The sequence below is a fragment of the Azolla caroliniana genome, unplaced genomic scaffold (genome assembly GCF_043228905.1).
Source record: "Azolla caroliniana isolate FFs.n. ecotype wild unplaced genomic scaffold, voAzoCaro1.0.p SCAF_13, whole genome shotgun sequence".
Classification (NCBI taxonomy): Eukaryota; Viridiplantae; Streptophyta; class Polypodiopsida; order Salviniales; family Salviniaceae; genus Azolla; species Azolla caroliniana.
Window position 1 is genome coordinate 12229077 of NW_028230448.1, and position 27229 is coordinate 12256305.

The 27229-nt window shown below is 44.5% G+C and overlaps 1 protein-coding gene across 5 annotated transcripts; it reads right to left on the reverse strand.

Moving 5' to 3' along the window:
• Positions 1-19065: 19065 nt before the first annotated feature.
• On the reverse strand, positions 19066-23648 carry LOC147856137 (isoprenylcysteine alpha-carbonyl methylesterase ICME-like). Of its 5 annotated transcripts, none has more exons than XM_087329392.1 (12): positions 22972-23648; positions 22534-22610; positions 22068-22137; positions 21897-21977; positions 21697-21771; positions 21486-21587; positions 21230-21409; positions 21091-21156; positions 20871-21011; positions 20151-20241; positions 19901-20062; positions 19066-19496 (listed from the first exon to the last, which is right to left on the reverse strand). In XM_087329392.1, exons 1-11 carry the CDS (start codon positions 23289-23291, stop codon positions 19901-19903), a joined length of 1365 nt encoding a protein of 454 aa, XP_087185518.1. In that variant the 5' UTR covers positions 23292-23648; the 3' UTR covers positions 19066-19496. The 5 variants fall into 5 exon arrangements, with proteins under 5 accessions (XP_087185518.1, XP_087185516.1, XP_087185517.1 ...); XM_087329390.1 differs by having other exon boundaries at positions 19066-19507; XM_087329391.1 differs by having other exon boundaries at positions 19066-19512.
• Positions 23649-27229: the final 3581 nt, after the last annotated feature.

Genomic DNA, 27229 nt, shown 5'->3' on the forward strand with positions numbered 1-27229 from the left:
GAACATCTTTTCGTTCCCTTTTCGGTGACGATCCATGAACGCTTTCCTTCGCCGCTGCTCTAGTTTTAGGTGCATGATGTTGGCTAGTCGGTGTTCTTCCAATTCGCACAACGTAGCTAACCGGATCGCTTCCGATTCCTTCTCATTTAGGCGTTCCCGAATCTGTATTCGTAAACTAGGTACCTAGAACTGGACTGGCATCACCTCCTCCAATCCGAATGCTAGGCGAAACGGTGTTGTGTGGATACTTGTCTTATATGCCGTTCGATAGGCCCAGAGTGCACTATGTAGCTTTGTATCCCAATCCGTCCGGTTCTCATTGACGATTTTTCGAAGGATGTTCTGTAGTGTTTTATTTGTTGACTCGGCTAATCCGTTGGCTTGCGGATAATAGGGAGTGCTCCGTTTGTGCACCACCGCATAGAATGTCGTCAAACTTTCCACTACTTGCCCTAAGAAGTGCCCACCTTGGTCACTTATTAGCTCTATCGGACATCCATAGCGGCACCAGATGTATTCATATAAAATTTTTGCCGTGGATGCCGTGGATGCCGCGGTGTTGTCGTGTAGTGCTTTGGCTTCCACTCATTTTGTGCAATAATCCGTAGCGACAATCACGTACCGGTTACCGGTTCTCATTGCTGGTGGTTTGAATGGACCGACAAAATCCAACCCCCATTTTTGAAATGGTTCTAATGGTAGCACGGGCTAGTGAGGCATCCTGGCTTGTTCGGTTGGTTGGCCCATTCACTGACATAGGTCGCATTCTTTAGCGTACCGGACTGCATCCTTCAATGTTGTTGGCCACCATAGTCCACTCTGCCATATTTTCCTTGCCGTAGCGTCTCCGCCATAATGTCCTCCAACCACTCTGCAGTGTGCTTCGCGCAATATTATGTCCTTTTCATCGTTGCGCATTGCACACTGCCATATGCCATCTACGCCTCTGTGGTGCAGTGTGACCTGTAATAGATAGAAGTGCCGGCTTTGAACAACTAAGTGTTTCCTCTCATCTCTGTTCATCTCCTCCGGAGGTAAGCCGATGCTCAGAAATTGGTGCATGTTGGTTAGCCACTTGTCTTCCTCTGTGACCGTTGTCGAATACAAGTGTATAATGGACGTATTCACACTATCCCTTTGTATAGATCAAGTTTGGGCCATTTGTGTAATTAGCATAAATGGTAGTTGCCCTAAGTCGGTCACTATATATAGTGACCTTGTAACCTTTTTGTAAGGTTGGTTGTATTATTGGTTGTATTATTGTTTCTATTGAATAGAAAGAGTCTTTTGTGCCTTCTCTCTCTCTCTCTCTCTCTCTCTCTCTCTCTCTCTCTATCTCTGTGCACGATCTCAGAAACTGTCATACGCAGGTACTCAACCCCAATCGAATGCTACTTGATCTTCCGCATTGACGGCCTTGTCTACAACATTTGGTATCAGAGCCTGCACAGTACTCGGTTCCTCAACCCGCTGTCGGCCGTCGTCTCAGCCTGCACAGCATTCGGTTTCCTGCGTCATTCGAAGAAGAGAGAAGAAGAAGAAAAACGAGGCTTGCATCTCATCGCGTTAGATCATCTTCGCTTGGAGTAAGCCAGCCGGTTGTACTCTGTTCCTTGTGATCGTAACCGCTCGAGGTGAAATCCCCTTGTGCAACATTGACACGATCGTGCTCCACTCGGTTAAACGGCATCCGAAGAGGTCATCAAACGCTGCTCGCCGCTCATTGTAACCACTCGGTGCAGATCGGTCTCAAGACAACAACCCAAATTCGTGCTTCATCCGGCTGATCGACATTCGGGAGGATCAGTTGGATCCGTCTCTCTCGTCGCTGCAGTCACCCGAAGCAGAATCGGTCCAGACAATCGGTTTCAATAATCGGTATTTGGCATATATATTCGGAAGCGAACCGGGCTCACTCCGACTCGGCAACATTCGGGAAGACCAGTCGGTTCTGTCCCTCAAGTTACCGGAGTCAATTCGAGCAAGTTCAACAATACATATATCCGAAGCCGAACCGACTCGGGTTCAAATCCGACTAGAACGATATCGGGTGAGCCAACCGGCTGCACTCCAACAAGGTTCGTAGTCAACTCCGAACCGAGCTTCGTCAACCGAAACCAAATTTGATGGCATCAACATCCGGCTCGTCAGAAATGAGTCTACGAAAGTTCGATGGATCGAACTTCAACTTCTGGAAGGAGCAAATGCAGGACTATCTCATAGTCAAGGGGCAAATCGATCCCATCGAAAATGAAGAACCTCCAGAAGGATACAAACCAATTGAGTGGCAGAAGCTAGACAGAATCGTCCGCGCCACGATTCGGATGCACCTATCGGAATCGGTATACTTTACGGTGCAATCGTGTACGACAACATTCGAACTGTGGAAAACACTGTCGGACACCTACGAAAAGAAGGTCGCTGCAACAAAGATGTTTCTGATCCGGCGCCTCTACAACTTGCGGATGAAAGAATCAGATTCGGTTCAAACACATCTCAATGAGTACGAAAGCATAAGCTCCCAAATCTCATCTCAGGGGACGGAAATCGAGGATGAACTCAGAGCAATGATACTCATGAGCAGCCTTCCCTCATCATGGGAAACTTTCGTCACAACCGTGTGCAACGCGTCAACCACGGCTGTTAAATACTCCGAAGTCACGAGCGCAATCCTGACCGAAGCAGCTCGGAGAAAGTCTTTCGCCAAAGACTCAACAGACGACGCTTATGTAGTACAAGGTTCGACAAACCGATCGAACATACGAGGAAGAGATTCCTCACGACAGCCGAACAATCAGCGAAGACGGAGCCAGTCACGGGATAATCGAATCTGCAACTATTGTAAGAAACCCGGACACATCAAAGCCGACTGCTGCGCACTCAAGAACAAGAACAACAAGTCTCAGAAATCAGACAAGAAGAGTGGCCGGCATGAGGAGATCAATTACGTCAGCTTCTCAGCTGATGTGCTACCAAACGACCCGAATATACTATCAATCGAAAATCCAGTCGGATCAGAAGTTCTGCTCACGACTGAAGAATCGAGCACATGGCTCTTAGATTCGGGCGCGTCATTTCACGTGACTCCTCATCGATCCCAATTTCGGCAATATACGATCCGTCACTCCGACTCAGTTCGAGTCGGCAACTCGCAACACTGTGACATCATTGGAATCGGCACAGTAGAGCTCAACCTTGCAGGTGGCTCTACACTTGTACTTCACAATGTCCGACATGTACCCGAGCTCTCAAGGCCATTGATCTCAGTCGGACAACTAGATGAAGACGGCATTCGTGCCGGTTTTTCTTCGGGAGGGTGGACACTCCACAGGGGGAACCTCCTGCTTGCTAGAGGACCCAAGATACACTCACTGTATCCGTTACATGTTACGCTCAGAGAGGGTAACCTGTTTTTGGTGGATATTCCTGTGTCATCACTATGGCACAGAAGATTAGGACACCTCAGCAAGGCCGGCATTACGCACCTATCTAGAGCCGGATACATCCCTAAACTCTCCTTCTCGGACCATCAATTCTGCGAACATTGCCAGTATGGCAAACAAGCAGCCGCATCACACCCGACATCAGCACCAAGAGAAACGAGACCTCTCGATTTAGTCCACTCGGACGTCTGTGGCCCAATGCCGCATCAGTCTCTCGGCGGTGCCTCTTACTTCGTCAGTTTTATTGACGATTCGACTCGAAAGGTGTGGGCTTATCCAATTCGCACCAAAGATCGCGTCTTCTCGATCTTCTCCGATTGGCTCGCTATGGTAGAAAATCAAACTGACCGAAAACTGAAATGCTTTCGGACCGACAATGGGGGAGAGTTCAAATCAGAAGAATTCGTCAAATTCTGCCGACAACGCGGCATCCGACGTGAATTTACGGCACCATACAGTCCGGAGCAAAACGGGATTGCAGAACGCATGAATCGGACAATCCAAGAACGGATAGTTTCCATGCTCCAACACTCCGGACTGTCGGATGGCTTCTGGGCAGAGGCTCTACTCACGGCAGTACACATCATCAATATGTCGCCAAGCAGACCTCTAGGACTTCAAATTCCTCAGGAACTATGGATCGGCAATAAGCCGAATTACGACAAGCTGAGGATCTTCGGATGCGAGGCGTACGCCCTTATTCCGAAAGATGATCGCCGAAAACTTGCACCTCGGTCCAGGAAATGCATTTCCTTGGATATGGATCAGACGGCGAAATGGGATACCGACTCTAGGACCCCGAACGCAGACAAATCGTTCGAAGTTCGGACGTTGTGTTCAACGAGTCGGCTATGAATCCATCAGTCAAAACACCGATCGAAGTCCGAAGGGTAACATTTTCCGATGTGCCGACCCTTCAAGAAGGCCCCGCTCTTAACACACGGTCAGCTTCACGGGTAGCTGAACCTTCCACTACCGACTCGGACAACTCTGACTCGGCACAGCAGAATAATCCGCTTTCGGACCATCCGACCTCGATACCCGATACGACCAGTCCAATCATACCTCGACGATCCGAGAGACTGTCGCAACCTCCGGAGAGGTATTCTCCTAGAATTTTCTTCACCGACGCCGGCGAACCGACGTCTTACGAAGAAGCATCGACATCTGTTGATTCAGCCACCTGGCACCTGGCGATGGAGTCGGAAATGCACTCCATTCGGGCAAACAAGACTTGGGATCTGGTCGAATTACCTAAGAATCGACGTGCTCTTCCTTGCAAGTGGGTTTATCGACTAAAAGAGACGTCTGATTCGACCACCCCAAAGTACAAGGCCAGATTAGTTGCGAAGGGCTTCCGACAAGAATATGGCGTCGACTTCGACGAGATTTTTTCACCAGTGGTGAAAATGACAACCCTTCGTTTTCTACTCGGCGTAGTGGCAGCCGACAACTTGGAGCTGATTCAGCTAGATGTCAAAACAGCCTTCCTCCATGGTGATCTTGAAGAGGAAATTTATATGGAGCAGCCAAAAGGCTTCGTGGCAACTGGCCAAGAACATCTAGTCTGCCGACTCAGGAAGAGTCTATACGGCCTCAAACAGGCACCGCGACAATGGTACAAGAAGTTCGACGACTTCATCCAATCGATCGGCTTCTCCAAAAGCGATGAGGACCATTGTCTTTTTACCAACACAGCTCAAGATGGATCACCCATCTTCCTCATCATTTACGTGGACGACATGCTAATTTCTGGACGCCACGCGGGCGAACTTGCCGATCTCATTCGGCAATTGCGGTTGAAGTTTGCCATGAAGGACCTCGGTCCAGCGCGACACATACTTGGCATGAAGATTAGTCGGCATCGCGATAAACGACATCTTTTTTTGTCTCAAACTGACTATATCGGACGTGTCTTGGAACGCTTCAACATGCAATCAGCCAAATCTGCTTCAACCCCGCTCCCCATGAATCTTCGGCTCTCTTAGCGAGACTGCCCGACATCCGGTCCGGAGGGGGAAGATATGAAGTCGGTACCGTATGCACTGGTAGTCGGCTCCCTTATGTACCTGATGGTCGCGACACGGCCTGATATCTCTCATGCCGTAGGAGTCGTTAGCAGATTTATGCACAATCCTGGCCGATCGCATTGGAACGCAGTCAAGCATGTGTTCAAATATCTGGCTGGCACAAAAGACCACGGCATTCTTTTCGGTCCGAACTCGACCTCGGGCGTTGTCGGTTACACCGACTCGGACTTCGCCGGCTGTATAGACAGTCGGAAATCAACAACTGGATACTGCTTCAAATTCGGCAATGGAGCAATTTCGTGGAAGTCGAAACTTCAGGAGTGCACAGCGACCTCAACGACCGAAGCAGAATATGTAGCTGCGTCCGACGCTGCAAAAGAAGCTTTGTGGCTCGGCCGGCTGGCGCACACGTTTCGACAAGTCGACCATGACTCGGCCCCAGTTGTCTATAACGACAGTCAAGGTGCTGTTGCCTTGTCGAAAAATCCGGTTCACCACAACGCCTCCAAACATATCGACGTTCGATATCACTTCGTTCGGGACTGCGTCATTTCAGGGAAAATCGGTCTAGAGAAAATATCCACAACCGACAATGTCGCAGATGGAATGACCAAGTGTCTTTCGGCAGACCGCTTTCGGTCCCTTCGGCATCAGATGGGCGTAACGACAAACCAGTCCGGTTAGAGCCGGACACAGCGCAGGATGGTTTCAGACAACCGACATCAGTTCCTTAATGATCGGCTTCAACTCTTCCGACCCGACCAGTCCGGTCTTCTGCCTTCGGACCCTGCCGACTCGAACAAAACTGATATGTCCGAGAACCTAGGTTTATACCTGTAATCTTAGATAACCCATGTATACGCCCATTACGGGGGAGTGTCGAATACAAGTGTATAATGGACGTATTCACACTATCCCTTTGTATAGATCAAGTTTGGGCCATTTGTGTAATTAGCATAAATGGTAGTTGCCCTAAGTCGGTCACTATATATAGTGACCTTGTAACCTTTTTGTAAGGTTGGTTGTATTATTGGTTGTATTATTGTTTCTATTGAATAGAAAGAGTCTTTTGTGCCTTCTCTCTCTCTCTCTCTCTCTCTCTCTCTCTCTATCTCTGTGCACGATCTCAGAAACTGTCATACGCAGGTACTCAACCCCAATCGAATGCTACTTGATCTTCCGCATTGACGGCCTTGTCTACAACAACCGTACCATCCGATGTCGTTTCAGCTGTGACTCTAAACAGCTCTGCGTTCGGAAACTCGTCTAGGACGCCGTCACCAGTTTCGCCGGAATCTAACTGGCTCAAATAGTTTGCTACCGCATGTTGTATGTCGGGTAGGTGGAATATCTCGAACTCGAATTCTTGTAATAGTAACGTCCACCGGGCCAGCTTACCGGTGAGTGATGCTTTGGACACCAAATAGAGGAGCGCCAAATGATCTACGTGAAAGGAAAATTTCCTTCCCAACAGATAGTGTCTAAACTTGGTGACACTGTAGATCATGCCCAAGGCCTCTCTTTCCATTGTGGAAACGTTATGCTTGGGACAGCTTCCGACTGGCATAATACACTGGCCGGTACAACTTCGGTTTTGTAAGTTGCATAAACGCGCTCCTTGTTGGGAGACAGGTCCCTCCGGATGGGAAGGGAGAAGAACAGTGCCGATGAACAAACTCGGCCGAGGCCAAAACCGGATGAGGAGTACTCGGCTACGGAGAGCCGGATGGTACAAACCCGATGAGAACCGGATGAGGAGTACCCGGCTATGGAGAGCTGGATGGTACTAACCCGGTGAGAACCGGATGAGGAGTACTCGGCTACGGAGGACCGGATGGTGCAGACCCGGTGAGAATCGAATGAGGAGTACCCGGCTACGGAGAACCGGATGGTGAAGACCCGGTGAGGAGTGCTCTCCGGATGAAGAGACATATTCGTAAATATGTCTGTGAGAGTCCATCGTGGCTATATTTGTAAATAGCCGAAAAGTCATATTAGTATAAATATGAGTTAGGGCAAATCTTTTGAGATAGTTGTTGTCATTCTTGTTGGTGCAAGGAGAGAGAGAGAGAGCGTAACTGTGTACAAAGAGAGAGAGAGAGAAAGAGGTCGTTGCCTCTGTTGTAACCGCCGCCTGTAGCGAGGATCGTGAGCACGAGGTCGTTGCCTCCGTGAACTCACTGTTGTACATTCTAACATAGTGATAGTTTGCGGCCTGTGGGCTGCTGTGGTTTTTTCCCTTAGTTTGGGTTTTTTTCCACGTAAACATCCTGCGTACTCGTCTCTTCTTCGTGTCATTCATTATTTCTCGTTTTCTGTGTATGATTCTAAGCTCGGTTGTGGCCGAGCGTTGCGTATAGGGAGCGTGCAGTTCTCGACAAGTGGTGTCAGAGCGAAACGACACAGAAAATGGACGAATCGTTTGGCAGCATGTTCAAGCTCACCGGCTCCAACTATTCAGTGTGGAAGTCGAAGATGAGGGACATGCTCGTGGTTAAAGATCTTTGGTTACCGGTTCAGTTCGGGGACAAGAGACCGGACAAGATCGACGCCACAATATGGGAGGTGATGCACATGAAGACAACGGCGTACATACGGTGCTTCATCGACATGAGCCTATACAACAACTTCAATGAAGAGAGCAAGGCTCATGAGCTCTAGGAGAAGATCGACATTATGTTTCAAAACAAAAAATTAATGCTGTTAATTAGGTTTCAGTATTCCGGAAGCTACTAAGACTCCGGTACCAAGATGGCTCAAGCATGGCGGAGCACATGAATGCCTTCCAGGGGCTGATCCACCAGGCAACTTCATTGGAAGTACCTCTCGCCGATGAGGTACTAGCGCTACTCCTGCTCGGTTCCCTCCCGGGTAGCTGGGAGACGTTGGTTGTCACTTTGGGCAACGCCGGGCTGGAAGGAAAACGGTTATCCCTAGCAAGAGTAAAGTCGAGCTTGCTAGATGAGGAGGCGCGTCGGAAAGATAAAAATACGAGCTCCGACTCCAAAGCGCTCCTTACCGAATCAGAACGCGGAAGACATAGAAACCGTAGTCCCCAGAACCGGGAGAAGTCGGGGACACGGTCAAAGTCAAGGGGAAGGCCTACTTGCTTCTATTGTGGCAAGCCGAGACACTTCCAAAAGAACTATCGGCATTTCCGAAAAGACAAGGAAACCAACGGTACCGATTCGAAGCGGACCCCGGACTGGAACGGTAAAGACCGGAGGGGGCTGGACCGGAAGGGAACAACGACAATCGCGGCAAGTGAAGAAGAGTTGATGCTCATCACCAAGGAGAGTGAGATAAACCTTGTCGGCGACGAGATGACCTGGGTGGTAGACTCCGGAGCGTCGTTCCACCTTACCCCGGACCGGAAATGCTTCTCATTCTATGCAGCCGGTGATCACGGCTGTGTCCGGATGGGGAATGAAGGTACTTGCCGAATTGCCGAGACGTGTGGCTGACAACACCAACCGGATGCAAGTTGCTGCTGAAGGATGTCCGACACGTTCCGGAGGTTCGTCTGAACCTGATATCAGCCGGTCGGCTAGATGATGAAGGCTACACAGGTAGCATCTAGAACGGTGTCATGAAGTTCAGCAAAGGGAGCCTAATTGTGGCTCGGGCCCGGAAGGTCAACACACTGTACCTGATGAATGCCTGGTTATGTCCGGAAGAAGTGAACGTGGCATCTGACAGTGCCGATGAGCTGTGGCACAAGAGGCTGTGTCATATGAGCGAGAAGGGGATGAAGAGGCTTGCAGACGACAACCTCATTCCAGTGAAGAACGTGCACTTGGAGAAGTGCACTGATTGTCTGGCCGGTAAGCAAAACCGGACCTCCTTCCGACCAAGGCCACCGATGAGACGTAATGCACCACTGGAGTTGGTGGATACGGATGTGTGTCAAGTAGACACGAAGTCACATGCCGGAGCGCAGTACTTCGTGACATTCATAGATGACCACAGCCGGAAGCTGTGGGCCACACCGTTGAAGACGAAGGATCAGGTGCTATCCGTTTTCAAAGAGCTCCACGCGAGAGTGGAAAGAGAAACCGACCGGAAGCTGAAGGCGGTCCGAGCAGATAACGGAGGAGAATACCAGGGGCAGTTCGAGGAGTACTGCTGCTCGAAGGGAATCCAGCTGGAATTTACCGTGCCGAAGACGCCGGAACTAAACGGGCTAGCCGAGAGGATGAACCCAAGAAGTTTTGGGCTGAGGCACTGTCGACGACGACATATGTGATAAACAGATCACCCTCAGTACCCTTGGACAGAGACACGCCACAAAGAGTCTGGACCGGTAAGGAAGTGTCCTACCGGCATCTGAAGGTATTCGGGTGTCTCGCGTACTTGCATGTAGCTAAGGACCGGAGAGGAAAGTTAGATCCAAAGGCCCGGCCATGCATATTCCTCGGTTACGGTGACGATGAGTTCGGCTACCGAGTGTGGGACCTGGTCGACAAGAAGGTATTTCGGAGCCGAGATATTATCTTCATGGAGGACAAGACGCTTGCCGATTGGGAGTCGGAGAAGAAGATAATGAACTCCGAGTCAACCGGTAAGGATAGACTCTACAATGAACAGGCCCAACCGGCAAGAGACCGGTTAGCACTCGAGGAGCCAGCCGGTTACGGTGAGGCTATCGAACCGGCAGAAGAAGAAGTAGAGGAAGATGAAATCGGAATCGGCAAGACCCCGAATCAGATTCGGATGAAGAGCAAATAGAGGAGCCGGTTACCGAAGCCCAGAGACGGAGATATCCTCTAAGAGGGAGAAGGCCCCCCTGGAGATTTCCGGATGCAGAGCATGTGCTGCTAACCGATGAGGGGGAGCCAGAAAGCTTCGAAGAAGCGAAGGATGACACCCACAACCGTAAATGGTTAAGTGCCATGCAGGATGAGATGGATTCCCTGCATGAGAACCATACGTACGAATTGGTGGAGTTGCCGAAAGGAAAGCGGGCACTCCGAAACAAGTGGGTGTACAAGTTGAAACCGGGAGATGCCGGCAACCCCCCGAGATACAAAGCCAGGATCGTGGTGGAGGGTTTCCAGTAGAAGAAGGGCGTGGAATTCGACGAGATATTTGCCCTGGTAGTAAAGATGACCTCCATCTGGACGGTGTTGAGTATAGCGGCAAGCATGGACCTCGAGGTAGAGCAGCCAGACGTGAAGACGACATTCCTTCACGGTGACCTCGAAGAGGAGATCTACATGCAGCAACCGGAAGGATTCGTGGAGAAAGGGAAGGAGCACTTGGTTTGCCGGTTGAAGAAGAGCTTGTATGGACTGAAGCAGGCTCCCCGACAATGGTACCGAAAGTTTGACTCCTTCATGACCGATCAAGGGTACCACAAGACACAAGCCGATCATTGCATGTTTGTGAAGAAGTTCGAAGGAGGCGACTTCCTGATACTCCTTCTGTACGTGGACGAGATGTTGATCGTCGGACGGGACCAAGTCAAAATACAGATGCTGAAGAAAGCCCTCAACCGGACATTCTCAATGAAATACTTGGGTCCGGCAAGACAAATGCTGGGGATGCATATTATCCGGAACCGGTCAACGAAGCAATTATGGCTGTCACAGGAGAAGTACGTGACAAAGGTGCTTCACTGGTTCAACATGTCAGATGCGAAACCGGTCGGATCGACACTTCCGGCAAACTTCAAGTTATCCGGTAAGCAAAGCCCGAAGACGAAAGCAGAGAAGGTGGATATGATGAAGATTCCATATGCCTCTGCCGTTGGGAGCGTAATGTACGCAAAGGTTTGTACCCGACCGGATATAGGATACGCAGTTGGAGTGGTGAGCCGGTTTATGAGCAATCCCGGCAAGGAGCACTGGAACACGGTCAAATGGATACTCCGGTATTTGAAGGGCACTTCAAATATGTGTCTCTGATTCGGCTCCGGAAAACCTCAACTTGACGGTTTCACCGATTTGGACATGTCGGCTAATGTGGATACCAGCCGGTCTACATCCGGGTATGTAATGACATATGCAGGGGGAGCTGTTTCGTGGCAGTCGAGGCTACAGAAGACGGTTGCATTGTCAACCACGGAGGCGGAGTACATGGCAGCTGTGGAAGCCGGCAAGGAAATATTATGGATGAAGGACTTCATCGGAGAGCTCGGTATCCGGCAAGATGAATACCGACTCTATTGCGACAATCAAAGTGCCATCCATCTTGCTAAGAACGCGGCCTACCATTCTCGGACGAAGCATATCCAGTGAAGATATCACTAGATCCGGGAAAGAGTAGATGACCAGGAGTTTGCGCTGATGAAGATCCACACGGCCGAGAACGGGTCAGATATGCTGACCAAAGTGTTGATACCCGACAAGCTGGATGCATGCCGGAAGAGAATCGGACTGGTAAGACACCCCATGCCGGAGTCAAGGGGGAGTTTGTTGGGAGACAGGTCCCTCCGGATGGGAAGGGAGAAGAACAGTGCCGATGAACAAACTCGGCCGAGGCCGAAACCGGATGAGGAGTACCCGGCTACGGAGAGCCGGATGGTACAAACCCGGTGAGAACCGGATGAGGAGTACCCGGCTACGGAGAGCCGGATGGTACAGACCCAGTGAGAACCAGATGAGGAGTACTCGGCTACGGAGGACCGGATGGTGCAAACCTGGTGAGAACCGGATGAGGAGTACCCGGCTACGGAGAGCCGGATGGTGAAGACCCGGTGAGGAGTGCTCTCCGGATGAAGAGACATATTCGTAAATATGTCTGTGAGAGTCCATCGTGGCTATATTTGTAAATAGCCGAAAAGTCATATTAGTATAAATATGAGTTAGGGCAAACCTTTTGAGATAGTTGTTGTCATTCTTGTTGGTGCAAGGAGAGAGAGAGCGCGTAACTGTGTACAGAGAGAGAGAGAGAGAGAGAGAGAAAGAGGTCGTTGCCTCTGTTGTAACCGCCGCCTGTGGCGAGGATCGTGATCACGAGGTTGTTGTCTCCGTGAACTCACTGTTGTACATTCTAACATAGTGATAGTTTGCAGCCTGTGGGCTACCATGGTTTTTTCCCTTAGTTTGGGTTTTTTTCCACGTAAACATCCTGCGTACTCGTCTCTTCTTCGTGTCGTTCATTATTTCCCATTTTCTGTGTATGATTCTAAGCTCGGTTGTGGCCGAGCGTTGCGTTTAGGGAGTGTGCAGTTCTCGACACTCCTGATTGCGATGTCGGACTCGTCAACGAACACATGGAACTCTTTAGACCAATCTAGAGGTTGCACCACCGGCGCTTGTGACAATAGTACTTTTAGTGCCTGGTAGGCCTTGTCTTCTGTGTCCGTCCATTGGAACGGTGTCCGATGTACCGTGGCATGCAATGGTGTAGCCAGGTCTGCCAGATACCGGAGCATTCGGCTGTGCCACCGAATTTGTCCTAAGAATCGGCTTAATGCCTTTGCCGTGGTTGGTGTTGGTGCCTCCAAAATAGCTTTGACCTTGTCCGGATCCACTGCAATATCGTCCTTGCTCACGATGTGGCCAAGTAACGCTCCGCTAGCCACTCTGAACACGCATTTTTCCGTGTTCAGGATTAGCCGGTAAACCCTACATTTCTCCAGACATAGTCGGAGGTGCTGAAGGTGATCCCCTTCCCGACTATAAACAACGAAGTCGTCCAAGAACACCTGCATGATTGCCGGAATGAATTCTCTGAAAATCTCCATGATGATTCGTTGGAAGGTTGCCGGCGCCGTTTTCAGCCCGAACATCATAACTACGGCAACAAAGACTCCCCATTCAATGACAAAAGCGGTTTTCTCCTGGTTGTCGGGGTGCATCCGGATCTGATTATAGCCGCTGAAACCATCCAGAAAACTGTACACCTCATGACCGGCAACCGCATCCAGGACTCCATCCATGAATGGAAGTGGAAAGGCGTCTGTTACCGTAGCCGCATTCAATTTCCGGTAGTCGACGCAAACTCTTATCTTACCATTCTTTTTCAGTACTACGACTATCAGATTGAGCCACGTGGCTTTCTTTACTGGTCGGATGAAGCCAACCCTTAGCAACTTGTCGATTTCTTCCTTGACTTTTGCTGCGTAATTTGGGTTCATCCGGTAACGCCGTTACGCTACCGGTTTGGCGTCTTTACTCAGATGTATCTGGTGTTGATACAACTGAGGATCGAGTCCCGGGATGTCCTCATAGGACCAAGCGAACACATCGCGAAATTCTTTTAGGAATGTGATCATTGCCGTTTTGTTCTCTAGGGTCATTTCCTTGGTGATGTGAACCGGTCTTGCGTCCTCTGTGGTACCTAGGTTTACCTCTTCTAGTTGGGATGCTTTTACGCGCTGCGACACTGCCATTTCTCTTTCCAGTGCCTCCTGTGCTTGCCGTAACTCCTGGATCGCTTCTTTATCCGGTTCCTCGTCAGTCCCGTCCGGTTGCAATATGTACGGTGATACTGCTTCGGCTACATCAATTTTGAACAGAGGTACGATCTTCGGATTTTCCTGTAAGTATTGATCGACCTCTTCGTCCGCCAATCCTTCTAGCATGTTGACACATTCTGCATATAGCGGCGTCAATTCCTTGCCGGTACCCGACTGTGGTTGAGTCGATACTCACACTTTTGCTTTTCCACGCCGGAACGTAATTATATTCTTCCTCCAGTTTTGCTTGATGTGTGTTGTTTTTAACCAAGGGCGTCCCAACAATAGTGGGTAAGCTCCTTGAGCTTGTAGTTGGAGAACTACTGCCAAAATGCGAAATGTGTGACCCCCGATGGTTACTTCCAGATCACATATTAATCCGGTCGGCCGTACTGAGCTTGTGTCCGCCATCCGAAGCCAAAACGGGCATGGTTCCTAGTCATGGATTCCTAGAGTGTTACACATTCGGAGGCTGATCACGTTCACGCCAGATCCTCCATCGATAATCGTGTCGGGTAGCTCTTGTCCTTTCACGATGGCTGTGATTGCTGGACTACTCGTGTCTACTACCGCCGGTCCTTCCTCCGAATTTGAAAAGAATGCCGGAGCCGGTGGTGTGTCGACTGCTGTCATTCCTGTCTTTAGTCCTTCCGTGAAGCGTGGTACCAATTGCAATAGCCGGCCTAACGACAACGTTATTTGTGATTCTTGTAACGCCTGCCATGTTGGGTTTTCGGGCTGCCCTATGCCGGTGAGCTCTTCGGCATTCTCCTTTTGTTGTTTGAGCTCTGCCACATTCCGCTCGTTTGCCTTCTTCACCCATTCAGTTGCCTGCTTCCGGATGGCTTCTTGAGTTTCCCACTCCGTGGCTTTGCCTTTTGATCTTGTAGTGACTTGTTGTAAGTCCGCGACTTCCATGTCTACCATGTTCACCGTTGGTCGCTTGTCGTAGCTCTTCACCGGACATTGGTTACTATAGTGGCCTTCTTGCCGGCAATAATAGCAGTACGCCTTTCAGGTGTTGTTGGATTCAACGTTTGTGCCCGCACCTGGTTGAGGTCCTATGGTAAGTGCTTGGTTTTGGTCCGGTTGGCTGCTTGGAGCGCCCTTTTCTGGTTCCCGTGGATGACCCCCCTTTTTGTTGAAATGACGTTTCTTGTTGAAATTCTTTTTGTTTCAGTAACCTTGATGGGGTTGGTCGTCATACTTGCCATAGTCGTCCCGTTGTTGGTTATAACTAGGGGAGTGATCCCGGTTGTATCTCTCGTACCGTCCATTATAGTCCCGGTATCTATCATGTTTGTCATACCGGTCATAAGTGTCTCTTCGATCGCTGTTCAGGACATCTTGGGCCGGCCGGTAGCGCTCCTCTCGCCGCCAACGTTCTTCTTCTTCCTCTCGGTTGCTTCGTGGTTCAATTTGCCAGACTGGTGGTGCTTGCCGATTTAACAAGTTATACTCACACCGTTCCATTGTGTGACTTCTGGAGTGGCAGAGCAAGCATTGGGAACGCATGGTGCATTCCAACGCCGAATGTCCGGCATTCAAGCATGTCGTACATTGAATTGCTTGCCGGAAGCGGAGGTCCTCATCTGTCAATAGTGCACGCTGAAGTGCGCCCATGGTTAGCCATGAACTTGATTTTTCCATTTCCCGAACTCGGTCGATCACTTGATCTATGCTGCTGGTGCGGAAATTAATGACGGTGCACACCGTTCGTAAGGGTTCCCGGAGTGCTGCTAAGAATATGGCCTTTGTTTCTTCCTCTGGTGGTGCCCAACTGAGTTGACTGTGTATCCGCTGGAACTGGATGACAAACTGTTGAATGTTCTCCGTTGGTTCCTGCCGGATAATGTAAAATAGTCCTACCATTTCCCGTTGGTCCATCTCCTTGTGAAAGAAATGCAAGAATTTGGTCTTTAATGCTTCAAACATGGGTATGGTGCTGGGATCTTGTGTTCGATGCCATCTGGCGACCGGTCCCTCTAGGGTCATGCCGAACTCTGCCATTTTTTAGCGTTCTTCTTCGGCCGCATTTAAGCGTTGGGACACATGGTTTGCCTCTCAGGTCTGCTGAAACGCATGGACGTGGGCTTCTGCATCCGGATCATCCCGGTATCTGGGGTATTGGAACGACATATCGTCGTTTGGTGTCGGTACGCGGGCTGGTGGTGTCAGTAGTCTTTCCTCCTCCTCTGTCGGCGTCAGAGGTCTTTCCCGCTCCTCTGTCGGCATCGGGGGTCTTTCCCCCTCCTTTGTCGGAGTCGGGGGTCTTTCCTGTTGCTCTTTCAGTGTTGGAGGCCTCTCCTCCTCGACTTCCAGTGTCAGAGGTCTCTCTTCCTCGACTTTTGGTTCTGGCGTGTGCTCGACTTCCGGTGTCGAAGGTTCCAGCCTTGTCAATTCTGGTTCCGGTGTCGGCAAGGTATCCGACTCCTCGTCCACCGGTCCGTCTGGGGTGTTGTTACTGCTGCGGTAGTTCATATGCGCACTGTATTCCCCTTCCGAACCCGATTCAAAAGCCGAAAATGCTTCGGATTCGCCTTCGCCCGCTGCCAATGCTTGGAGAAGGGATTCCACTTCTCGGAGGCTGCTTAGGCTGCTTCCTTCGTCCGGGTAGTTGTTTTGTTGTAAACGAAGTGACTCCTTGGCCACTCTCCGGATCACCTTGGAAAATGAGTGATTCGCTCTGATTTCTTCTACCACTTGTTGGAAAGCCTCTCGCTTCCTCAACCATTCAACAAGTCTCCTTGCTCGCTCCGTAATCGGGTCATTCGTTGGTCTAGCTAGTCATCCATTCCCGCCGCTGTTCGCTGCGATTGTGCAAGAATCGTGGTCGCCAAAAACTATGTTATTCCTTAGGGCCGGACAAAGGCCTAACACAGGGTGTCTACAGAAGACACTTCACCAAAGGGGTGCTACGGCGAGACAACTTAAGACTCAACTATTAATCAGGCTTTAATTGGTTACTTAGCAATATGGCATTAGACTTGATACATGCGTATGATAGAACAATTAGCACAGAACGGTAATCAACACTTAAAGATAAAACAAGAAGCTCTATTGATTATCTGTCAAAGTTTTACATTGTAACCGGGTCTTTATATAGGTCACCGGTGCTGAGTACAAAACGGTGCCAACCGGCACCTGTTCGGAACCGGTCCGGATCCGGATCGGCATACTGATTCCGGTTCGTCCGTTCACGTCTCATAAACTACTTAATTATAATAGATTCCGAATAAACAATCCCTTTCACATTCTGGTCTTTAACTCCTTTGCCGGTTGAGTAACACTCTCGAGATACCTCGATGTCATTAAGTTGTTTTTTAAGGTTGGTGTTTTCCACTTTAAGTTTTTCTATTTCGGCCTTGAGGGCGTCTTTTTCCTCTCTTCTTTTTTCTTGTGGGTTTCAGCGTCTTTCACCCATTTTTTCATATTCATCTCTATTTTTGTTAAATGATTAAACATATCTAAAAAGTCCTCCTTACTTATACCCTTTTCTTGTATATCCTTATGTTCCTTAGTTCATTTAGACGTCATTGTGGTGTCAATATGAAAAAAAAAGATAAAATAAATGGGTTCGAGACTTAGCCGAGTTTGTGTGTATGTCGTAGTCACATCGGCATTTTGTAGCATGCGATGAGAACACCAAAAGAATCTACCCACGGACATGCCAAGAAAAACGGCACTCGACAACGTCAAGAAAAGAAAGAGAAGAAACACGCCACGACAGTGACGACAACGACGGCAGTCGTCAGACGACGGCGATGGCAGTAGACGACGAAGACAGCAACACCAAAGAGAGAGAGAGAGAGAGAGAGAGACTTTGAGAGATGTTGCAAGATGTACGGGAAGAAGTCAACTTGGCACATTTTTGCAATTTCACGTGATAACCAAACATTTCCTTAATGAATAGACATCTAGAGGTTTTCACTAAGTTCTCAAGAAGAGTGTCGTCCCCAAACACATCCTTTGCAAAGTCATTACATTGATGAAATTTATAAAACATAAACCAGTTTGCTAATTGAAAATTTCTTGTCTATTGTTTGAAATATATATGGTGGACCAACATAAAACTTTTAGCCACAATATGCAATACTATACGTTGATAGGCAAAGGGATTGAGTTATATCTTAGCCAAGTGATAAATTCATGAACTACCATGCAAATATCTCTAACATCCTCAATTTCCATCATTCTAATAATATTAATACCATGAACTTTGTTTGTCTATTCATGAAATATTTGGGTAATATTTAATATATATATATATATATACATATATGTATAGAGAGAGAGTTGTATTTCACACATTTATTAATGTGTTTTCACCAAAATAAGAGAAGGCTGCAATAACATGAGGGTGTTGCACATTTTAGTCCTCTTCAGTTAGGTTGTTTTGCTAACATGATCTTATTCTTATGATTTTATCAAAAAACTGACAAATTCTTATACGTTTTTTAGTACATATATTGACAAACTAGAAAACAAAGCAAACCTTGCAAACGGACATTCCATATAGTATCACTTTTGATTTATAACTTATGCAAATGTGGTGTAGTTTCAGCGTGTTGGGAATTGAGACTGGCAAAAGCTTCTAAATACTGCACTTTCTGTGAACATAATGGGCTAGTAGTAAAGATCGAAATCGTGGCAGCAGGTATTCTTGCATTTGAAAGTTAGCCACCAATGGTGTGCTGCAAAGTGGCAGCAAACGAGAATACAAATAAAAAACAGGAAATGGATATGGCCATTGTATTGATTTTGATTTATGAAACTGTCATAGTCTCCGCATACTGTACAATGAGACTTGTAAGCTTTTAAATATTCCGCATACTTTTCGGTGAAGATAGTCAGCATAGCAGTAAAAATCAAAATCATGCCAGCCAATAGCATTTTAAAACAGGCAATTGAATTTACCCCTCACACACTTTCACATTGAAATGGCAACTAGGGGTTGGCTGAATACCAACAGAAGAAGTATTCCTACAAGGTTGTACCAGCTTTCAAGAACTAATAAGTACAAAACCATCACCAACATCACTATGAATGCTCTTTACTCTTCCACTGCACCCGACTCACAGAACCAAACGATGAAATTACAAATTACGTAAAGAGTTTTTCGACTGAGTGCTTTGTGACAATTGTTAGTCCCACAGATCATGTTACCTCCAACAACAATACACTCCAAGCAGCGAAGGGGAATTCACTTAATAAACCTTTAAACCCTAATTCTTGAAAAATAATGTTCAATAGGAAATAAGAAACCAACATTAGCAACATAAATCCCCTCGATGGAAGCATAAAAGTTTTGTTTAAATGGTGATGCTTTGCAACATAAACCCTAATTTCTTTACAAAACGAAATCACCCTTAACCCTGATCCCAACACACACACACATAAATATTTGCATCTACATTGTTAGCACCAAGCAATAGTAGGTAAACCGTAGGATTTTTTACATGCTTTTTAAGCCAAGTTACTTTTATGTGGATAATGGTCGTGAACAATTCACTGGAAGTACTTGGAAGTATTTATTAGCAGTGGGGATCATCTGTCTCTCTTTTTGTCAAGATGCCCCATCCTCTTCCCCACCCACAAATAGAATGAAATAATATTTGCCTGATAAATACCTGTGCTTAATAAGACCATTGATTTATCAGTTCCCATACCCCCAAGAATATACAAAGAATATTCGCATCAGTAATTTTAAAGAAATTCCCATTTTCCAAAACATTTAATGTAGATCTAATGTCAACACGAGCCACAATACATTAATATACTAATTTTTAGTCTCACATACAATGACGTTAATATTAAATCAGTGAGGATTTTCTGCAACCTAAAAGTTAAGAACAATGTAATTTCAATTCATTAGATGCTCTTAAAATCATTAATTCATGAATCTTTAGTGGCCATTTAGTAGCTTTAAAAAGAATAAATTTGCTAAATTCATTCAAACATGAAAAAGAAACTGAGATACAAAAATTTACCAAAATTTAGTACATCTTAGTATCATTAATTACCTAGAAGGGGCTGATCCTGCGAGCTAATTGTAGAAGAATCTCTGGAACTAATCTTGGCCTGGGCTTTCCCAAGACATCTTTGGCATGTCTCAATTCATCATCTGCATGTATAACATCGAGAATGTCTTGCAAAAGCACATCATGACCACCTCGCATTGGGTCCTGAAATAAGCCACATTACATGGATCAATATTCATTGCTAAGTGTTTGTTTAACATGTTTTAAGACCAATCTCTTTTCATTTTAATACCTGTAAGAAAACATCTGTGTGTGTCTTGCCTTCATAAAGCTTTGTTGTTACTTGTGCACCCAAAGTTGCCAGAACATCAGCAAAATTTGTGCTGCAAAGTAGGAATTGAAAATTATCATCGAGAAGGACAAAGATACATATATTCACAACCATGAGCACATGCGACAAAAAATGCATAGATTTACCAGCACATTTATGCAAAGCTTGGACTAGATGTTTCATCATCTCCAGATGCACAACAATCCCTTATGAGTAAAATCTTGAAAATGACTACATATTTTCAGCCACTTTATGCATTAGTTTGGAATAGATCTTATGGCATCCTTACATTACAATGACAAAAAGTAAAACCCTAAAAATGAACAGATTTTTTCAACCCATTCATGAATCATTTAGAATAGATATTGTGGCATCTTGGATCACATTACGATTCCCATGAGTAGGCGAAGATTCATATATCCACATTCTTTTCAGACAATCTATGTGGACAGGCCACTGCTAGAGTGATCATAGTATGACTTCTTCAATTAGTGCTGGGGAGGCTTGGCCATTATGAAGTTCAAAAACATATACAAAAGTACATATAGAGACTAATCATTATATAGTTTCATCACATTTAATGCTTCCAAAAACATATATACAGTCATGTACATAGATAAACTGATCATTGAATAAACTCTACCCATATAACGAATAATGACATGCAAGATAAGAATTTACCTCGCCTCACATGGAATTGAAACATCAGCTGTTCCATGTAACAAAACTATAGGAGGTAGCAAGGATCTTGCACTTGTTGACAAGCTCTGCACACGAAACTCTGGAGAGTAACGCAATAGAGAACTCTCCCCTTCCATAATACTACATGATGGAGAAATAGATGCCTAAGTGGTAAAGCATGTTATAATAATCAAATATTTTAAAGAGACTTCCAAGGTACCTAAGAAAAAGTTTGCGATATAGTCCTCTATTGTGAAAGTGATCTACTAGTTCTTTGAAATTATATCTGCAAAAAATGGAGGCTGTGTTAAAGAATCAATGAACACTCTAAATAAAATGAGCACTGTATAGAAACTTACCCTCCTGAAATACCAAAATATGCTTTAAATTGAGATGCGACCCATGTCAGCTCCTGCCCAACTCCTTTAACACTACCTCTTGCATCTGTTTCCTTGTTGATTCTATATTCCTTGATTGCTTGCTCTACCAAAGCACATGCTGCCAGATGTGCTCCAGCTGATTGTCCAGCCAAATAAAGTCTAGAAACTTATGTATGAGTTAATTACATCCCAAAATATGTGTAGGAATGGGTGCAATTGAAAACTTAAATTCCACCTGTTGGGATCACCACCATATGTTACAACATTCTCACAGATAAAAGATATCCCTTGCATGACATCCTCAACCATATCACTTACACGCCCTTGGGGAAAATTCCTGCTTAAATGAAAAAGTTAACCATCAATACTCCTATATTATCAACATTGAATTTGAAAATGATAAAGATCAATTAGCAACAAACTACAATATCATTCAAATGATGGACCTGTAGTCTATGCACGCAACAATTATATCTCTCTCCAGTAATTGCAATCCTAAAAGAGAACCCCATGCTTTATACCTGAAAGCAATTGAAGAAGTAATTGTTTAACAAGGTTACACCCATCAAAGAATCTTAAGAGAAATCCAAAGGTGAACTGATCTCAAAAGTAAATCAGGACTGGGATTTATGTGTCATGTACTGACCCGATTATCCAAGCACCACCAGTTACAAATGCTACGACTGGCTTGGGAGAATCACAATTCTCTGGCAAATAAAGATCCAACCTAGTTGAGAGAAAAAGCAGAGTTAAAAAAAATTGCATGCACAATAGTTGACAAATGGAAAATATAAAACATCCATATTCACACACAAACCGGTTTCTTGGATTTGGGCCATAAACAATGCTTCTATGAATTCTCTTGTCAAAGAAGTAATAATATCCCACTGCAACAGAGAAATAAAACATGAAATCCAAAGCACATTCTGCGCACAAGTCTAGACTCTAAAAGAGGTGAAATTAATCATTCAATTAGGGTGAATAAACAAGGGAATTTATAGCTTATAAAAACCATAAGTTTACTAATTTGGGGTGAGTTTATGGCATATATTGCTAGTACTTTCTTCATTTTGTTAAACTGTGTAAATCTTGTAAAAATCTTCGTTGCAACACATAGGAAAATATTTATAAAATCCCTTGAAACTTGACATTATTAACTTGCATTCAACCCAAACAATGAAATGCACATTAAGTTACGACATTCTTCAGATTTTAAAAACTTGGTTGAAAAAAATAGCCAGAAAAATTTATAAAACACATTCAATCCAAACAATGAAATGCACCTTGTATAAATCCTGGCATGAGAAACATAGCATAGCAAGCAAGAGCCGCGAGCTTTGTGAGCCATCGGTAACCTATACTGCAAATGGAAATCAATGCATGAGTTCATATGTTCCATGATCAACACCAGAAATGTAGAAGGTATAGAAATTTTCTCATGTGGAAAGAACCAAGACCCAACTTCCCCTCATGTTTCCTACATTGTTAAGACTAATATGTGCTTCTGACAGTGGAGGCACCATGTACTTATTTAAAAGCTAGATACCCTCAACTTCCCTATAGAATTTCATAAGTTTCAGGTCCTAATCCACAATCAGGGAAAAATCGTAGGTGGAATTTTTTTTCCAAAACTTTGTGCTCAAATGATTGAAGGTGTATATCACATATCCAACATTTTCCAAAATATACAATAAAGGAGATATAGAGCCTACGTGTGTTACCCAAGAAATTTCAACAAGGTGAAAGCAAGCTTGGTGATAAGGTACGTCTCTGCTGCAGCATGGCCAAAATCATCCCTGAAAGAAGAGATACGAAAGGCATCTGAGATATTACTTTCAGTCTTACATCGCCTGCCTAGCAATGGAGACTTGGGTACAAAGGATTTCTTCTCTCCTGAGGATTGATGAAGAATTTCTGATGCAGAATCAAGTGATGTGATTCGAAAGAGGCGCGGATGATCGCTCCGTGGATGCTGTTGGATGTATGCCATGGAAACTTTCAAAGAGCTCTGAAGATGATGTTGGCCCAGAATTTGGCTCATGAAAGGTCTTCGAATTAGTATTAGTATGTATGCTTTTGCTCGATCCTTTTTCAAAGGCAATCTACCACAAGAGGTCTGATCTCTCTTTTAGGGTCCCGAAGCTCTGATTACCATTTCTGGGTTGGTCCCAAGGGCCAAACTCTTGTCTTTTTTATTGGGTTCCAAATATACGATGAGCTTTTTTAGGGTTCGAAACTCTTGTTTCATGGGAGGAGGAATGTCAAGCACTAGTGGATTCCAAACTCAGATATTTTCGGTAGAATCCTTAAGCTCTGATCTTTTCCATTAATGGTGATATTCCAAACTCTGACACACACACACACACACTCTCTCTCTCTCTCTCTCCCTCCCTCCCTCTCTCTCTCCTTCTCCTTCTACTTTGTTAGAGTTAAAAACTGTGATTGGTATTATTCAAAATCTCTGTGCGAGTCTTTCCTACACAGATAGATAAAAGAAGATAATGGAGTGGGACATAGACAGCGATGATGACCTTGATTCGGCGCGTTCTCTCTCTCTCTCTCTCTCTCTCTCTCTAGCAAAGAAAAAGCAGAAAAGCAGAAAAGCAGAAAGAGTTTTTTTTTTACTCTTCATGATTTCTACCCCGCCATTCAAGCAAGATTGCTGCAAGAACCTCTCTCTCTCTCTCTAGCAAAGAAAAAGCAGAAAAGCAAAAGGAGTTTTTTTTTTAGTCTCTCATGATTTCTACCCCGCCATTCAAGCAAGAACTTTTCTCTTCTGTTTATCTTTCTTCACCATGTCTATGTCTGTCTAACCATCCAATTTTAGAATCCGAGCTTTCCATTTTAAGCATCCATTTTGCTTTTCTTTTCTTTGAATTGGCTTTTCCTTTTCCATTGTGTCAAACACTCAGATGTGTTCTCAGATGCTTTCTCTCTCTCTCTCTCTCTCTCTCTCTCTCTCTCTCTCATATATTGTCTTATTCTCATGTACTTCGGGATGATATGCAACACTTAAGTTGATGTATCAGACACCTTCCGACAGATCACCACACCACGTTAACTGTTAAGGTGGACAAAACAAAAATGATGGCAATTAAGGCAATACAACCAAGACACTACTCTAGTTCACGTACGGGAGAACCCGAAACATGTGGTGGTGCAACTCTTCAAATATGTCTCATTGATAGATAGGTGGAATGTATCATGTTATGAGTCTAGACCTCGAGTAGGTTGGACTAACATTATTTTATGTTTGAGAATCGCCACAACCAAGAATGAGAAGTGAGATTGATGTTATTTTAATGCCATGGTTGTTCTATGTGTTACTTTCTTGAGTGGAAGTTTGCAATGGCACTATCTCACTTTGTGCATGGAGTGAATCTAGAGAAATTCTGGAAACATGTGTTTTTAATAGCATGACACTATCTCACTTAGTGGCATGCTATTAAGAAACATGTGTTGGCCCATAGAGGTACCTAGAGTACATAAGTATATCACAAAAGTCAGTAGTATGCTTCATTGGTTGGGTGTATCAACTTTGATAAATATTTTTGTAATCTATTTTTTAAGATCTTTGTAAATATCTTAAACAATCATCCCATCAAAGAAATAGGTCGTTGATGATGAAATAATTTAGGTGATGCCACCTTTGAAACTAACTTAATCATACCAACCTTCCATGATTAAGGCATATAACCAAAATCCCGACAAAGTTGAAACATCAAAGTTAAGGGCCCTTTTAAAACATTGGAACATCAATTAAAACTTCATTTGTCAAGACATCCCAACTAAGGATTTTTACCACTAGAAATATGCCTTAAGATCATGTCCACCTCATACTCTATGAAATTCGCATCCAATTCCTGACTAAACAAGTTGTGCATAATACATCTGTGAAAGTGTTTTTAGAATTCAAGGTATTAAACACTACAAGAATATAAGTTATGAAGCTTTCACATTTGGAGGTCAAGAACACGAACCAAGGTCTTGAGGATAAGTCAAACAAAAAGCAAGACACGTGGTGAAAAGTAAAAGAAGAAAAAAGTGGGCCACCAAAATACAGTCTGAAACGAACGCTCATAACTCATTCTTTTAGAAGCCAAATATCATGTTCAAATATAGGTTGGAAAGGTTATGAAGAGAGCTATCCGTAGCTTTTTAAAGCTCTAAATTTGGAGCTTGGAAGAGGGAGATATGACGATTAGAAGATCGATGTGTCATAGCTAAGAATAGGAGATGAAAAACTCTAAAAAAAACATTAAAAAAAAAAGCAAGGGAAACTTATCTAGTGGAAGAGAACTTTATATAAAGCAAGAAGAGTAAGGTGGTAGGGGGTCTACTTCTTGTGGTGTTTTTCTTGCCTATTCATGTAGTGTGGTTGTGTTGTTATCCATATATCTTTGTAGACTTGGATTTATGTATCTTCTTTCTCTCTTCCTTCCATCATGATTATTCATTATCAATAGATCTTTGTGGTTTTGGATCTATATATCTTCCTTCTCTCTTCTTTCTATCATCTCTCTATCATTTTGGTGCTCCAGGGAGGGTCGATCCTTTCCGTATAACGGGAGGAACGGTTGTCCACTCATTGATGGTTGGATCTATCGATTCATCATCAAACTGATGGCAAGATATGGAGTTCGCGATGCGACAGATCTACGAAGAGAACTTTTCCAATTGTGTATGGTTTCATCAATGTGCTACCTTGAGTATGAGAATAGCAATGGGACCGGTTCGGTTTTTTGGCCTTGAAACCAAACCAAACCACTTATTAAGAAAAAAACCCAACCAAACCGTTTGAACATTTTGAAGCCATTTAAACCAAACCATTTTGAACCGAACCGTTTAAACTAAACCATTTAAGAAGTATGAGAAACCAAACCATTTGGGAACAATTTAAAACCAAACCAAAGCATTTACGAAAAAATCAGAACCAAACCAAAGCATTTACGAAAAAAACCAAACCAAACCACTTTAAGAAAATGTAACAAAAGACATTGCAACATCTAAACCAAAACCAGAGATTCGTTAGACATAATAAAGAAAGTAGACATTAGATAAACATAAAAACAAAACCAAAGACAAATAATAATAAACTAAACGAATTAGAGAAAGAAAAACAGAAATTTAGACATTTGAAATGTTTTTAGAACAAGAATACCATAATAAACAGAAATTTAGACATTTGAAATGTTTTAAGAAGAAGAATACCATAATAAACAGAAATTTAGACATTTGAAATGTTTTTAGAAGAAGAATACCATAATAAACAGAATTTTTTTGATAATAAAGTTTTGTTGAGAATGTATAGATAATACACAAAAAACTAAAAGTTTTTTGGAATGAAATCCTAGAGCTTATGACCAACAATCGATCATATACAGTTCACGTCAGCATTTAAGTTTATATCCACCATTTACAACAAAGTTAAAAATATAAGAAAAATGTGAAAAACATCTACATAAACTAATGTTCCTCTTTTAGTTTCTAATGTTTACTTTCAGCTTGAATTACGGATTCCTGGAAGTATAAAATATGTAAAAGAAGTAATTAGTAATAATAAATAAAAATAAATAAAAAGAAACAAATTCGTAAAAGTATGCACTAAGAAATTACAATGTCTTCAGATCGTGAATTAGAAACAAGACTTTTATTGTGTACACCCATTAACCTCCAAATTTTAGAGTTATTATCAATAGGTTGTATTGTGGTTGAAGGTGGCTCAACACCACTTGAGAATGAGTGGTAATGGGACTCAATCATGCCTTCAACCAGCTTAATATCTAACTCTCTTTCGATATGGCCATTTGGAATAGGCAATCTATAAAGGAATGAAAAATATTATTAAACTCAAATAAAATATTAGAAAGCATGAAGACAATTGTAAAACTTAAAGGAAAGTATTACCTGGGATCAAGAAACATTGCAATGCGCGATGGAATAGACTTTAACGATTCTTGATACTTAATTAAATATTGT

Bases quoted from the DNA above. Each gene is read 5' to 3' on its own strand.
- LOC147856137 (XM_087329392.1), bottom strand. From the start codon at position 23,291: ATGAGCCAAATTCTGGGCCAACATCATCTTCAGAGCTCTTTGAAAGTT. The intron at 21,978-22,067 runs GTTTGTGTGTGA...TCTCTCAACTAG, and splicing joins GGCCCAAATCCAAGAAACCG to GTTGGATCTTTATTTGCCAG. The intron at 21,588-21,696 runs GTCCATCATTTG...TCATTTAAGCAG, and splicing joins GTTGCGTGCATAGACTACAG to GAATTTTCCCCAAGGGCGTG.